The sequence below is a fragment of the Athene cunicularia genome, assembly GCF_003259725.1.
Source record: "Athene cunicularia isolate RWA chromosome 2 unlocalized genomic scaffold, athCun1 chr2_part1, whole genome shotgun sequence".
Classification (NCBI taxonomy): Eukaryota; Metazoa; Chordata; class Aves; order Strigiformes; family Strigidae; genus Athene; species Athene cunicularia.
In genome coordinates this window covers 33261023-33277929 of record NW_020799095.1, presented here as the reverse complement: position 1 = coordinate 33277929, position 16907 = coordinate 33261023, and the positions used below count along the sequence as shown (strand labels likewise).

Sequence of the window (16907 nt, the reverse complement as noted above, 5' to 3'; positions counted from 1 at the left end):
ACAACTCTTGAAACCCTTCCATTTCTGAATATCTTTATAGCATGTACTAAATAGCAGTCATTAATTCAGAAATTTGTGCATTGAGCAGCTAAATCGGCACATCATTGGTGTATATTATGTTCTGAGTTCTATTTTTTCTCCCAAAATGCATGCAATTCTTATAATGATTAATGTATAGATTTATGTCAGTGTTACAGTATAGCTTCAAGACTGCAATTTGAAGCTACTATAGAAAAATACAGTTCTTTAGACATGGTGAAGCTGAAGTTGAATGGAAGTGCTATTAGTGGTGAATTACATGTAAGTATTAATAAGGGCAGAGTTCATATTGAGTCCTGAGTTGGGAAATTGAGCATGATGATTTGCTGAAGTTTGTCTGTCTTGAAGATACGCAGATGCAATGATTTTCAGTTTTTATTTGAACTTTTAAATGGTGCAGAAGGTGCCCAGGTTAATTCTTAAGCAAGAAAGTGTTTGGAAGTTTTGGCAAATACCATTGTAATGGCTGTATGGTAATAAAGGAAGTTAAGGTTAAAGATGAATTGGGCTGAATGACTGCTCAGTCATTTAGGCTAGTCTAGTTGCATGGTTTGGGTGTTAGAAGTCTCAAATTATGTTTCCTTAGTTCCTGCACTTGATAGGCTATCTTGACATCTTAAAGTTCTGGGAATTAGTTTCTGATAGTTTGCTTTGTTTTTCTTTTTCAGGATGCTTCATCTGCAGATATTCGGAAAGCATATCGAAAGCTTTCACTGGTTTTACATCCAGACAAGAATAAAGATGAAAACGCAGAAACACAGTTTAGGCAAGTAAGTGCAACATGTGGCAATAACAGCTTTAGGCAAAATAGAAGCAGAATTTTTTATGACGATGCCATTTTAGTAAGAACAATGGTACACCTCTGAAATTACTAAGTTGAACATTGAATTACATTTTTCCTGACATAGGCAGAGTAGAAACAAGTACACTTTTTTCAGAATTAACTTGATTTACTATTTGCCTGTATATTAAAAGTACTTTGAACATTATACTTAGACCTATACTCTTAGGAGGAGAATACTTTTTGCACATTATCTAAGACTGTTTATAGTCTTCAAAAGTAGTAGGGAAAATTTCTGATCAGTTCTTAGTGCAAGTCATGTAGGCATAATTTAATGAAAATAATTAAATTTTGTTTCTGAATTTTTGCCTTTTGAATCTTTATGGAATGAAACTATGATACTTGTAATTAGCTCTATCTTTAAAAATACACTTCTGATGGCCAAATACAGGCTACTTCATTTCAGTAAGTAATAAATGATACCTTTTATTTTTAAGGTGTAGCTAAGACAAGACTTCAGTTTGACAGATGTGAAGAGGGGAAAAAGTCTTTTGTAGGAGTCGTTTGTGTATTTGATAACACTTTGTGTATGAGTGTCACTTTCTTTTGCATACTGAGTTTGCTTCTTAGTGTTGTAGGGAAAAATCAAAACTAGCAAAGGTCATGTTGGTAAATGTAGAATACGATACTACCATTCAAACTTCATAAATTCAGTCTTAAAGTAAACTCTTTTGTGAGTCGTTTTTCTGTTTCTGTTTTAGTTGGTGGCCATCTATGAGGTTTTAAAGGATGAACAAAGGAGGCAGAGGTGAGTTAATTTGCACAGGTTCTTAAAGCATTCATGCCAGTGATATACTGAAGTCCTATCTGGCTTGGTTTTAACTCTTCAGTTGATTTTTTTTTTTTTTTTTTTCCCCCCCATAATTTAAGTTTGTAATTCCTATGTAGCTGTTTAACTAAAGATTGTATGTGGCTTAAAGGGGAAGCGTGTGTGTCTTAGTGTGATATACTGGTTATTCTCCTTTAAAATTAGTATTTGAAAGAACTTCAAAAGCTAGCTGTTGTTTGGAGCAATATTTTGAACACTTAATTATATAACTTTTTGTTGTGTCAATTATCACTACTTGTTGTATTTAAAGCTGTGATTGAAAATATAGGCTACGGCTTCAACTGTAACTGTCAGTTGTATCTCACTATATCAATAAAAGATTAGTTGCATGATACGTAGGGATTATTTCCAGTGTATGTCTTCTTCAGCATTGTTTTAATGTTTTCTGTTGCTTGGTTCATTGTTTTTTCTTTCAGTTGTATTATCTAGAATACTGTAAACTTTATCCATTGAATAATTAGTTTTAAAATAAATGATAGTTGTCCTTGCTGCTTCAGTAGAAGATCCAGCAGTACCTGAAGAGGATAGCATTAAGACCTGAAAATCTGGGGCTGTCTGCTTTCTGGAAGACTATTTTAAACCTTTTTTTTTTTTTTTTCCCCCTTTTTTAAGCAGATGACCATTTAATCTAATGATTATTCGGAAAACTGGGACACTGAAAGAGTTTTGCTTTCAGGTTTAAGTTTCACTAAATAATTTTCAATTTATGAGTCTTTTACGCAAGACATTTATTGAAGTGTTTTTGGCTTTGTAGATGTTTTAGCAGGAATTCAGTTTTTATAGTACAGATTATCTACTTTTTGGTAATCCTCTTGAAGTGTCATGAAGATGTACTTCGTAGAAACACTTTTGGAAATTTGTGTGGGATTTGTTTTGTTTTAATTTCACCTCTCACAAGAGAATTTCATTGTGAAGTTATACTCAAGGAAAGTTTTAAAAAAGTTGTTAGTTAAGTAGTTTCAGACCACTTGAAAAATTAGTTATCCCCCAAATTCTCCCACCTTTTGGTCTGTAAGAGTGTTTACAGACAGTTTGTGATACTGCGTCTCGGAAACTTAGTTGTAGCATGGGACGTCTAGGAATTTCCTTGCAGCTGTAATAGCAGCTTTCTGCATGGAACTATGCAGTTACATGTAAAAATTACATTTTTAAGCCTTGTATACATTACAAATGTGACTAGCCCAATTTATTTGAGAGTATTGTTAATTAGTGAAGCACAGTGATTATAAATGGGAAGTTAAAGCAGCATTAGATTGTTCTAGCTTAGATTGATTTCATTGTCAATAACTTATTTTGTACATAGACAATGTTGTATTTCTCTTGCACAGTGTGGATGTATGGTTGATACTGCTTCTATAGCTGATTGAATGTAGTGGATTAAATAGTGTTTACGTTCAGAGAATTTTGTGGAAATAATATGCAGAGTTTAGAAATGTGGAGTAGCAGAGCTATATGGTCTCATTGCTCTGACGAAACCTTTATTGATCGGAGTTATTCCACAAGCTAATGATAAACTCTAAGTTGAGCTTATAAATGGAAGGTGGTCTGTCCTGTATCCCATAAGGTGGTGTTGTAGCATGTCTTTAAAACAAGTCTTAATTGTGTGAGGAGCTGTTTCCCCTTTCTGTTGTAAGGTAACTCACGGATTTCTTGCAGCCATGTAGCAAAGGAAAGGGGGGGAGAGTCATGGCTTTTTGTGATCTTCCCGCTTTAGATGTTGATACTTGGCTATGCATTGAGTGAGGTGATTGACCTAGTGGAACAGGCTCAAATTTTGCTGTCATGCCCACACACTGGGGAGAAACTATATGCTGCACTCTGTCTCTTGGGGCTTATCAACTCAGTTTTATCCTGTTTCTGAGGTCACATATTTGGGGTCTGCTGTAACAAGGCTTTCTGCAGATTTCGTCCCTTCCACCCCCCGCCCTTGGAGGTATGGTAGTTGTTATTTCTGAAGTAACTTGAAGACCTGATGGGGTAAGATGGAAACTAGTTTAATTTCTTACAAATTAGTTGGTGAGGAATTCTGGCAGTTTAGCTGGGAATCCCTTCACAACTGGACACTGAAATAGTTCGGGGCACGGGATTATGTGACCTCGAGAATGGTGAGGTGCAGGCTTCTGCTTGTGTAGAATGAAGTCAGCTGTACCTGCCTCTTCCTTGTCCATCTCAAAAGGGATGTAGTCCAGCATTGATCCTGGTGTGCATACAGAGTGGAACCAGTAAAGGCAGAATAAGATCCTGTGCTGTATGAGTGAGCAATTAACTCATTTTGTAACAATAAAACTTGGTCTAATTACACTCTTCCTCTATGTCTTGGTGAATGTCCGAGGTGTTAATTATTTGCGTGTGTGTAAAGAAATGGCATTTGAAAAAGGCAGGTCTGTTGGCCAGCTATAAGTAATTATTTTCCTAAACCCTTTGTTTTTTCATAGTTATGAGTGAATTTTTACTTTCTCTGATGTCAGAAACCTTTCTTAAAATATTACAGTTCTTCTACTGACAATTATATTATAGGGCTTTATAATTAAAATGTGGTTTGCTTCTTTGAGAAAGTTGTATAGTTGCATGTGAGGTATACTAATATTGTTAGTAGTACTGCAGAATATAGTAATATTACTGTGTTAGTACTTTCCTCTTACATGTTTTGACAGGTACATGATCAAAACATTCTAATATTCTAACCTTAAACATACATGCAACGTTGTTTAATGTAGCAGTGTTTAACATTAATTTAAACATACATGCAGCAGAACATAATATTTTATGTTTTGTATACACACTGCAGAGTGTGTGAAATTCCACAGAAAAGTTTATCTTTAGGGTATGTAGAGATAGGTGCGTTTCCTGAAATACGCTTTACTTTAGGGCATTTATTGGTAAATCAACTTGATGATAAATTTTATTAGCCTTTGATTATTTTTGATTTATGAAAAAGTAGATAGCTTTACACACTTCTATTAATTGTAATTAGGCAAAAATCTTAGATTTTAATCTCTTTGTTTGTGACCATTTTAAGGAGCTTCTTTGATGGACCAGGCCTATCCTTGGTAACAATGTGGGCTTGATTACAGGAAGCATTTAAAAGGAATCAAGATATACTTATATAGAGTAAGAAAGGTGTTTATCTTAGCTCTCAGTATAATTAAATGTCTGTATTCATAGGTATAAATTGTTCGGGCTGATGTTGCACTAGATGTCTTTGACAGCTTGAGGGGAAAAAAGGCCCCCAAAATAAAAAACACCAGTGCAGTCTTTCCATAGTTCAGGATAGATCTTGTTACTTCAAGGTTATAGTATATAAACTGTATCAGATCTCTGAAATTATTTGAAATGTGAAATGCAGTGACTCTCTTAAAGGGAAAAGTAAATTATAATTATATTAAAATAGATGATACTGTAGTTAGCTTCTACAGTTAATGGATTTTTTTTTTCTTGCAATATAATTGATTATACAAAGAGCTCTGAAAACTATTCAATGAAACTTTACAGAAGAATGAAATTTTAATAATCTTGCAGTTGGTTACTTGTTAGTACAAGACTGTGTATAGAATCCTGAGTTTTAAAATAAGGATTCAACCTAAGTTATAAACTTTGGTTGGTTGGTTGTTTTTTCTTTTTGTTTCTGTACTAGTGCTTTTGGGGTTTTTTTAGCTTGCTGACTGCCACATGTGAGCGAAAACTGACAGGCATACTCAGAATGCAATAAATCTTTGACGTGTACATACATCTGAGGAAAAAATACTGCAGATGTGTATTTCTTTTTCATCTTGTTTTCCTTATGTAGAGTAACAACGTGGGTTGCCAAAAGAAGAATGCTTTGTAATTAAATTTTGAATGTAGTTCTTCATGCACATGGAGTAACTATCTTTCGTAGTTAATATAGGTTTCTATAAAGAAAATCTTTAACAAGAAACTTGCTTTTAATTAAAACACATCCTAAATTTGGATATCAAGATTTAAAAATTATGAGAAGCTTCTGAGTTTCAGTAGGATCATTGTCCAGTTGAAAACGTAAAAATCACTGATATCTTTATTTTTCAAATACAGAGCTTAATTACTATTGAAAGCAGTGATTTATCTTTTAACAGTATATATTCTAAAAAGTGGGTTATAATAGAAGCTATCTTCCCTTAAAATGGCCAGTCGTGTGAGCCATAATGCTCATTGATAGTAAAATCAATAGAGCATTGATTCTGAGACTTAATCCTTGGAGACTGTTGTTCAGAACAGCGAACGTAGCCTAGTAAATATAGAGTGCTGTTTAAAGTGTTTAATGCAAGAGACTCTGCTGTCTTAATTTATTTTTTCTTAACAGATAATTTATAATAGAACATGGTTGCCAAATGTTAGTTTGCAATCTTGTTTTACATATTACTGTATTGTTACCATTAGCATATATGGACCTTATTTAATCAGTAGCCACATTTTCAGTACATGATTTAACAAGCATTAGTGTGTAAGACAGACAAATACTTAATAAATTAATAGTAGTATTAAATTCTTTCTTGCATCTACATGTATTTCTCTGAAGTTTTCAAAGGAATAGCATCTTTTGAGAAATTATATCAACCCAATTTATTTTAAAAATGGTTTTGTTTCTAAAATATTTTCTTCTATTCTAACAATAAAATAGCAAGTACATTATTATTTTTTAAAGAGTTATATCTTCTACTTATGCTTCACTTTTTGCTTAATAATTTTAGTTTTGACAGCATCCTAAAGAATTTTTTCAGAACAGAATTTATGTTAAGGCATCAGTAGTTACTTCGTTCTAACTTACTGGGAAAGGAAAAAAGTTAATCTTTTGAATTTTACCATAATGGATACTAATCTTAGTATTCTCATAATTTTCATGGAAGATGGAGTTTTGTAATAATTTTACTTCTGGTAGCATTTAGAACACTGCAGAATCTTCTGCACAGAAATAATGGTGCCAACTTGAACAAATGTGTTATCAGAAGTCTGCTTTTCTAGATGTGCTGAACTAAAGTGTATTTTTTCATTGAAAACTATTGCCTCTTTTTCAGCTTAAAAAAATGAATTTGATTGTGGAAATTTTTTTAGTACATCTCCAAGGTATCAATTTAATAACTATCAAAGTAGCTAGTGCAGTTGTTGCATTTAAATTGATTTACATGTCAAGACTGGCAGTTTAGCAGCTGCGCTATTATTCCTGGATCGGTCAATTTACTTGAGAAAAACCTACTACTGAGTTCTACTGACCTGCATGACAATATAGGCCCTATTTCTATTCCTGTAATTAGGCCTGCGACTAACTCAGAATATTTTTAATTAAAATATTTTGGTCAATGTGTTGCACCAAATTAGGCCTTTCAGTGCAGATTTAATTCTGGAAATGGTGTGATTAGAATATGTAATGAGTTGTGTTCAATTTAAGATTAACAGGTTGTGCATCTTGAACATACAGGTTTTTGAATTTCATGTAGAGATTTTTGTTTGAAGCTTTACTCTGAAAAGTTAACAAATAGAAAAAAAATCTGGTTTGCATGTCTGTTGTTTGTTTATTTTTAAATTGATAACATACTGTAAGTAAGACCCCAAACATACCAAGATATTTCAAGACATTTGTGTGAAGAAAAACTGACATTGTCATAAAATGGTTTCTGTATGGTCAGTAGTGTTAGTAAAATTAAACAGTTTTAAAATAGATTGATTTTGGGGGCAGCTTTCCAAATAGAAAATCAAAACTGTCTAGCTGTGGTGAACTTTGTTTTCTAGCATCAAAATCAAGCCTTTAACTTAAATTCAGACAGAATGGATGTTAAGTCTGGCAGCATTTTTAGCTAATGGATATAGTGCTACTAAAGGACAAAACAAAAGCAAAGATACCTCGCCCCTCCCCCAACACTTGTGCTTTTAATTTGTAAAAGAAAAAAACGTTTCTAGTGTTGGAGACTTTTGTTCTTTGCTACTATTTAGTAGTTTGTGATTTGTTATTTACTTGTGTCATTTGGACCTGCCTACTGATCATTAGGCAGGTAGAACACATGTACATTTCTAGAATTCTTTTATTTTAGAAGTAAACTAACTGGAGGTGGGATGTTGCAGGAGCAATCAAATTACTTTTTTTTTTTTTTTCCCTTCCTGAGACTAGATATGATTCCCCAGTGTTTGTTTCTGGATTCTGTTTGTTTCCAGGTACAAGCCTAGAAGCTGACAAAACAAGGCATTGCTCCCTAATAAATAACAAAATATTTTGTGTGTGTATTATTCAAGTGGTCTGTGGACTTTTGTTTGTTTTGTTTTATAATTGGATGGTTTGGCTTATTTAATTTTTAGCTCTCCATGAAAGCCTGTTATATTTGCTACTGTAGGTATGATGATATTCTGATCAATGGACTACCAGATTGGCGACAGCCTGTATTCTACTACAGGCGGGTGAGAAAAATGAGCAATGCTGAGCTGGCATTACTCTTGTTCATTATACTCACAGTGGGTCATTATGCTGTGGTTTGGTCAATCTACCTGGAAAAACAGCTGGTAAGTATTGGTAATAAATCAAACTTGCTTCAATTATTAGTATTGAATTTTCTGCAGAAGTTTGCCTGTTATAGGGATCTCTACCACTTCCCCTGGTTTGAATTTGGATTTCGCATTTTTTAAAAGGCTTATATTTAAAAGGGTGATGATTATAGAATGAGATATTGAACATATCAGAAATCATAATCCAAAAACTACTTCATTTTTCTAGAATTGGTAATAAATAGCAGGAGATGGTTTTTGGTTTTTAACTGGAAGGAAGAAGAGGAATAAAAAAACTCTTCCATCATCTATTCATGCAGAATCATATGGTGCTGTAGTCATGTGTATGGTTTTCTTTAATGTTTAAAAATCATCAGTTTTTATCTATTCAAGTCATACTTGCTCTGCCTTTGTTCTTAACTAAATGCTTTTTTTGTTTTGGGTTTTTGTTAACAGGATAGGCATTGGTGAGCAGTATAAACCACATAAATTTTGGATTATATTATTTTTTGGCATATAAAAATAGATTGCACTTAACAGACTAGAAAAAAACCCTAAGCATAACTTGAAAAATATTCATACATTAGCATCTGTTTACTTTTTTTATTTTCTACTGCATTATTGAAGTTGATGAATGAGAAAGGAGGCAAGTTGAATGCTTTCTCCTCTTAGAAAACTTTGATTGCTATGGAGATACACATGAGTGACAGAACTGGACTTCATGTGTGTTTAAAGACTGGATACCATGGCAACAGTTATTGTTAAGATAGATCATTTTACTTAATCATGTAGGACCCCAAGATACATTTGCATAAATGCTACTCTACTGTTTACCCTTCACAGAAGACTCCCAGTAACATTTGTGGTTTACATGTTAATGATAACCTGTAACCGTAGTTCTTTCTATATCAAGGATGAACTGCTTAGCAGAAAAAAGAGGGAGAAGAAGAAAAAAACAGGCGGCAGGAGTACAGATGAAGCCAAACTTGCTGCTCTAGACAAAAATGAAAGGTGGGAAGGCTCTCTCTTGTTTTCTGCATTTTAAAAGATTTTATCAGCTACTGATTTAGTTCTGTATTTTCTCCTTACATCTTTGAAATAATTTATGAGAAAAATAACTATTCGTAGTATCAGCCATTGCTGATACAAATTGTGCCATTGTAGATGTGTTTTCAGGTTTTGATTTCTGAATAAATGTCTGGTGTTTATTCAGCAAATCAGAAATAGTGGAAAGATTAAGGCTGAATTAATGGTGTCTAGTTTATAGAAGGGTATTATTTCTGCAGGTTGTTTTTAGAAGATTTTAGAACTTCTGTCTTTCAAGACTTTTGTCTATGATTACAATTAACAAATTTCAGCTTATTTAAGCTTTAGCCTATTATCATACCAACCAAGGAGTTTTATGGGGTTTTAATGCTTGTGTGATTTAATGCTTTTTGTCTGATTAACTTAAAAACATGTGTGTTGGTAAAGGCTTCTAACACCATTGTTTAAGAAACACATAGGGAAATAGTGACTTTCACGACACTCCAAAAGATACCACCATTTCTTCTATTGATTCATAGAAAGAAATAAAGGGTTTAAATAGTTCACACAGCAGGGGCATGAACTGGATCAATGCAGGATGGAGATCAGAGACCATTCTGCCTGTCGTCTTTCCTGATGACATCAGTGAGTAATGCTCCAGTGAACTGCAAATGACATTAATTTTTATGTATTGTTTTGTTTATGCTACAGTCTTCATATTTGGTTGTCAGCAGTTGTGAACAGTTGGTTGAGGCTTGAGGTTTTCTTGGTTTGGCTTTTTTTTTTTTTTAAACTGAAGCGATTGTGGCATACACATTTTCTTGAAGAAAAGCCCTTTTTAATAGATTAAAATACAGTGATGATTAGAAGTTAGCTGTTACATCTTGAATATCTAATTCAAAATATGTATCTTAAGTTTATATAGTTACACATTTTTATAGGAGTTGACAAGTGGTAGTCATCTTAAAGCATAATGGGAAGGTTCTGACTTTGAGATTGTGTGTCAGTAATGAAAAACTTAGTTTTGTTTGACTACAGAGTACTGGACAAACCACAGTGGCATGACTTGCTTCCATGCAAGCTGGGAATATGGTTCTGTCTCACTGTGAAAGCTTTACCTCAGCTCTTCCAGGTAATAGTAATGATTTTAAGTTATATTACTTTATTTTTCTTGATGGGGATGATATGCATGATCAGATGTGTAGCATTTGTTCTTAGAAATCTTTTGGCTCAAGCATATACCATATATATATATATATATATATGGTATATAAAACCTATTTAGAAGCAAATTTAATATCATAAGTTCATAAAATATTATGATATTTTAAATGGATATTAATCTTAACATGCTAGGGAGTTCCTGTGAGGCAAAACTACAAGAATAAGTGATGGAGATGGGTCATATATATACATCTAATTAGGAATAGCAATGTCTTTTACACAGTCTGTTAACAAAAGTATTTTTATCTCAAATAAGCAAATGCTGTGTTTTCATAACGAATATTAATATTTAAATTTGGGGGAACAGTGAAATTACTTTTTTTGATTGAGCTTTTTTTTTAAAGTTACTGGATAACACTATAAATTGATAACTGAAGTTACTAAGGTAAAGTAACAAAGGTATAGATATAATTTATAAACATAAACATGTCAGATTTGCCCAAAGTTCTGTTTTTTAAATATAATACTACAAACTGTAAAATTCAGCTGATATTAAGCCAGTGTAAGTATTGTCAGATCACTTAGAATAACTTTATTGATATCACATGCTCTCTCCTCATTTCCATTGAATACACCCATTTGTTTTTAATACCCTTGTCACTGCTTGTGAGTATGGATCAGGAAATGCAAGGTGGATTTTACTTTGATTTACAGAAATACTGAGTATTATTTCTGAAGTGTAAATAGTATAAATGGCATTGGTATTCAATTTCTGTCTGTGTTCAAGCTGGAAAAAGCATATAATTCATAATCTGTTAGTAAAAGGCTTTTAAAAGTTATAAATAAAGTCTGGTCTTCAGCATCCATTTTTATAGCCTTTAACTTTTCCTACAAAGAGATGCAAAAGTTAGTATCTCTTCCTCTTTTAAAAGTTTTATCAGAACTGTGTGGCTGTTTTATTAAACAAACCTTTCTCTTTGCAAGTTTTTAAAGCAAAAATGATGATGCTGATTAAATCAACTGTTTGTGTCCAAATTAAGATTTGATGTTCATCCCTCATTGAGGCGAGTCAGATGGAAAAGAATTAAATTCAGCAGTTCCTGCTGTTGCATTTTTTAAACTTTTTTCATTATTATAGTACTTTCCCTTTTTCCTTAATTGCAAAATATTCAAAATATTACAGAATATAGTAAGATTCATGACAAATTTTAAATTAGGGCTTCTTATAATCTAAACTGTCATTTTCTCGTTTTTATGGTTTTAAGATAGTTTGTTAAGAAGTCAGTAAAACAGATTTCAGATATGTTGTTCAAAAAGCAGCTCCTATGTTTGCCAGAATAGTCAGAAAAGGTGAATACAAGAGAAGTGATGTTTTGCACTTTGTAGACACCTAGCCACTACCTCTTGCTGTGGAGTTTAAATCCGTTAAATTAATGGTAGTATAGAAAAAGTTATCCAACATCTCATGGAAAATTGGAAACCAGAAAGCAGAGATTTGGTGTCAGGGGAAGCATGATGTAGCGGAATTTAGAACAGAGGAAGGCTTTGGGAGCAAGGAGGAAGCAAAGAGAGGGAGTTCTAGAGTAAATTACACTGCTTTTTAACGCCAACGTTTGTTTTCTTGTTGTTTAAGATGACTTGCCAATTATGTAAGTTAAAATGCAGTAAAACTTAAGTAATCTTCAATATTAAGAATATACAGGACTTGAGGTAACTGGAATAGATTACTGTAGGTTATTAGTTAACAATGCTTAAAGAAGTATTACCTCTTGTGAAGAGTGTAAGAGCAGCAGTGACCTCCTGTTGGAGATGTTTTCTGAAATGACGGTGCAAAAGATACCCTGTATGTTGTAGCTAGCTGGATGGAGAGACCTCTTGGCTCTTTTTGAGTTTGTATGTAAAGTTTTAGCAAGTTCTGCCTTAATTGCAATTACCATCATATAGCAAAAAAGTAGCTGTACTTATATGATTATACCCTGGTACAGAGATCCTGTTTTGAATATATGCTTTTCTCTTCAGTGGTACACTAACAAAGGCTTGAGACTTCAGAGTATTTGAGACTTCAGAGTATTTCAGACTTTTAGTAAAAGTAGTATCACTAAGGCAGCCTATCTAGAAGATAAGATCCTACAGATACCAAGCAGTTCTAGTTACACGTGCAAATTATTTAACAAGGTGTTACAGTGGTTGACATGAGGATGGCTGCTACAGATTGTAGGTGTTTATTGAGTTAATCTAAATGTTTTCTTCAGTCATTTAAGAGCCAACAAATTATTTTCAAAGTTGGCTGTCATTCATCTGCAAATAATGCAATTGTAGATTAACTTTAAAAGTGCATCCATATTTAAATGGACCCTGTTTGGGACAGAAAAGGTTAAAAGTTAGGCATACTTTTAATTAAAATGTGGCTTCTGCCGCTGAGTTTTTCAAAGCCCTGGTCAATGAAATAGCTGAACTGCTTTCTCAAATTAAGGAAACAAAACCACCTGCCTGTGTATACCAGTTCTTCCTCAAAGGAAACTTTATTTTTAAAAGTAAAACAAACACAAAAAATCAAACCCACAAAACCAAGCCAACAAAAAAATTCCCAACAAAACAAAAAACACAAGGAGAGACCAGTTTAAACTTTTTGCCAGTTCTTGTATTGATTTCTTTTACCTAGTATCCATCTCTCCTCCTATTCATTAATGTGAATATTCTACTTAAAACTTAAAGCTTAAAAAAAGCTCTGTCTGAGAAGTCAGGTTGCTGAGATTCTGCCTGTGCCTGGCTCTTATTTATCCAACTGAGTGTCTTTCTCCTACTTCCCCTCCTCCTTCAAAATGTCAGATTTCCGAAGGAGGCACTTAAAATAATTAAGGTGGGCCTTTCTGAAGAAAAATGCTTTGTTTGCATGCCCTTGTGATGGCCTATGCCATTTTATCGTAGTCTGCATTTTGTGTCAAGAAACGGGAAGAAAAATGGGTGAGAAAAGGATGAGAGAAACTAAAAAATGATTGTTTTTTTTAAACTGTTGACAATTGTATTTTGAGAGACTAAATAGCATTTTATATCCATGTGTTTAGTTTAGTTAAATTTGGGGGTGAAAACAGCATCTTTAAGCTTGCGTGAAGCAGCAAAGGGAAAAGAATACATAAAATGTATCCTAAATCAAATATCTGTGGTGTGAAAGAAACATTAAGTGGAGTGTAAATTACATTGACTATTACCAAGTTTAATTCTTATAATGTAGGCTCAAGGAAAAGCTAGAAGAAGAATGCAGATTGTTTCTAAGGTCATTTATAGTTTACTCTTTCATGAGAATGACCTGGAAGAAGGCTATATATTTAAGAAAAATAAAAAGACAAAGAAAAAAAAAAGAAACAAAACTCAATTAAAATGCTTATTGGAACTGAAAATTGTTCTTACAAAGAAATAAACCAGCTAAATAACAGTGTGCAAGAATTTCAGTTCAAATGGTGAATGTAATACAGAATAGACAGTTGTTAAATATACTTTTCTTTGGTGGGAGAAGAGTCGTATGTAAATTGCAGTTTATTCCCAAAACAGCTGACTGGTGTTTTTTCTTTGGATGTACAGACATACAACTTAAGTGGTCTTTCTTAAGAATGTTGTTAATTATTCTTCACAAAATATTTCCTCCAGAAAACTGAAGATAGGAGTGTTTGTTAGTGTTCCTGTCAACTACTTTTCCTCCAACTTGATGTGGTGAAGCTTAGCAATGAATGTCTTTTATTTTTATACCAACTTCATTAATGCCAGTCAGCACTAGGAAATATGTTTTATTGGTTAATTATGAGCCTGCTATTGTCCCAAGTATAATGAAGCAGAAAGCCTTCTTGTTTGTTTCAGACAGATATGGATTCTTGTTAAGAAAATAAAGTTTCCTTCTACCTAGAATAGTGTAGATGTAGTGGATACACCTAGCAGTGAACTGTCAGAAGAACTTCTAGTGGTTTGCCTGTCATGAGAAGGCAGTTCAAGTTCAATACATAGTTTCACTGGGCATAACCTAGTGAGATTATCATCAAAGCTTTCAATTACAATTGAAACTTTTGTTTATAAAGACCTTTGTGTAGCATGAAGTCAATTAAAACAAGAAGGCCAGTAATTTATTTTTATGTAGACTACCAGATGGTAATTACTGTAGCTGATTTAGTAGCCTGGAATAGTTTCAAACTAGTGACCCAGAGGTGTTTAATTTTTTGGCATTTTTTTCCTCAGGTTTTCTTTTAATCCATGATTATATTTCAACACCTGTTTAGAGATGGTTCGGCTTTGGCCTTAAACGAATTGGCAATGTGTCATTAAACTCAAGAGGCTTTGCCAGCAGGGCATCTCCTTTGGCAAAGTTAGCTTTTAAGCAAGATTTGATTAGGTCAGCAATCATTTAGTGGGTTGTTTTTGTCTACAGATATGACTTTATATAAAATGGTGTGTGAGATTAAAATAAAATTTATTGCATTTAATAATGTATGCCTTAAAAAAGATATTTTTGGAAGGGATTTATTCAGGTCATTAAGGTTAAATATTTGCATAATTCCATGTTTTACATGGTTTTGAAGTGTTCCAACTTACTGTACAGCACCAATGTTGATAAAAGTTGTGGGAAGCGAGCAATTGCAGGATGTGTGGCATGAGTGATTACCCATTTGCTCTCTTTCTTGCTATTTGGTAGCAGTTGGGAGAACCAAAGTAGGGATGAAGCTCTTGACCCTGAGGTCAGTTAGAAGCTTAGAAGCAGGTCAGAGGAGAGTGGATGGTAAAACAAGTATTCTGGCTGTATGCAAGTGAGCAAAAATTTGTGTCTAACAGGGTACCATCTGAGGCTCTGGAGACAAAATGTGCTTTGCTGCATAGTAAAAGTTTTAAGTAAACGTAAGACACTAAAGCAATTTGCCCTTAATTGCCTGCTGTTCTGTGGCAGCCAATTTTGTTCTGCTCCTTCAAATCACTTACTGTATGTCTGCATAACCCAGCACACAGGTTAGAGGAGCATAGCTACAAGAGCAGCCCATGTGTACAAGGCAATGCTGGCTCTCAGTGGTACTGTTCTGTTGTGGTATGAGGCTTCATGGGATGTGAGTGGGTCCCAGGGAGGCCCTTGCAGTCAGCCTCAGTTCCCTTTTCTGGCTGCCTTTGTTTTACCACTGTGGATGTGGAATGCCCAGCAGATACGATGGTAGCTCTGCCTGCTGTTGATCACCCGGTGCATCCAAGGCCTGGGAACCACGCTTCAACTGTCCACAGGCTATACACAGCAGAAGAGCCTAGCCACACTGGTATTATTTCAGGGTCAAAGCATGATTTTCTGATTATGAAGAAGGAAGTAATGCAATTCCTATTTATTTACTAGTTTGCCTTTTGAATAAATATGTAAAAATGCCAAAGAGAAATGTAAGTCATCATGTTTAACTTTTTAAAAACATTATTTCTTACCATAACACCTTGATATTATTAGTTTATGAACCCATCAAAAGGGTGTTTTTGCTGTGATATACTGGCTTGCATTTTTGTGGAGAAATAGCAAATTGAATGTTGGGTGTTGCAGTGATTTCAGTTTAACTCCCTTTTCTTTCTCTTTTTTTTACAAATTATACAAGAACACTGTACTCAAAGACAAAAAATTAGTTCAGGAACATCATACAAATTTCTTAAGTCTATAGATGGATTTGATAAGAATTAATGCAGAGAATATTATTTCAATATACTGATTTTATATATGCTTGTGGGAAAGTTTCCAGTGAACTGTAAGTTCTGTTTGTATCAGTCCCACACCCAGAGAACTAAAATGTGAAGCTGATTCTATCACAAAATCTGTGATGAAGATTCACATATGGCCAATACAGCAAGTTGTTTCCAATGTTTGCTTTATTTCTTCTCATTAGTCTTTCTGAGGTAGACCAGAAAGCCAGGAAGATTAACTGAAGGGGGAAGAAAAAAAACCCACAAAGCAAACAAACCAATAAAACCTCATCACCCTCTCCAAAAGTCAAGGAAAGGCCAGAGTGACTGAGTGTTACTCATTTCTGAAGTTTTTAGTTCCAGAATTAGTACAGTTTGAATAAATACTGTATCTGGTGATTTAAAAGCAACAAACAAACCAAAAGAGAAAAAACTAAACCACCAAAGGAAAAAAACCCTCTTAAAAGTACATATCAAAAATTCTGTATTTCCGCATAATTCTGCAGCTTTGTCTTGGCAATCTCAAATTTATTGACATGAGGTGATACTGATGTAAAGAGGAACTGAAATACAAGAATTTTTCAGTATCCTTGGTTCTTATTTGGGGTTAAAATACTGAAAATATGTTAATTGTTTGTCAATTTTTATTTTTCTTCCGCAACACTTGAAATTTTTGGTTAAACGTGAAGGTAATCACAGGAACTTCCTATACATGGCAGTTGAAACATAATTTAGAAATACTAATAGCAGAATTTTGTGTTTCTAACACACTTTTTTCATTCTGTTCCTTTTTGGAAAGCTTATATTTGAAATCTTAGTATAATAAACCAGCATATA

General features: G+C 33.7%; 1 protein-coding gene across 1 annotated transcript in view; it reads left to right on the top strand.

Annotated features, from left to right (window-relative positions):
* The first annotated feature begins 252 nt into the window (after nucleotides 1–252).
* The window catches only part of DNAJC1 (DnaJ heat shock protein family (Hsp40) member C1), a 73232-nt gene continuing 56577 nt past the window's right edge, over nucleotides 253–16907 (top strand). The window contains exons 1-6 of the mRNA XM_026843390.1: nucleotides 253–300; nucleotides 708–809; nucleotides 1582–1628; nucleotides 8048–8213; nucleotides 9109–9206; nucleotides 10260–10353. Of these exons, the coding sequence (XP_026699191.1) occupies nucleotides 253–300; nucleotides 708–809; nucleotides 1582–1628; nucleotides 8048–8213; nucleotides 9109–9206; nucleotides 10260–10353 (555 nt within the window). The remainder of the gene's footprint in view (nucleotides 301–707; nucleotides 810–1581; nucleotides 1629–8047; nucleotides 8214–9108; nucleotides 9207–10259; nucleotides 10354–16907) is intronic.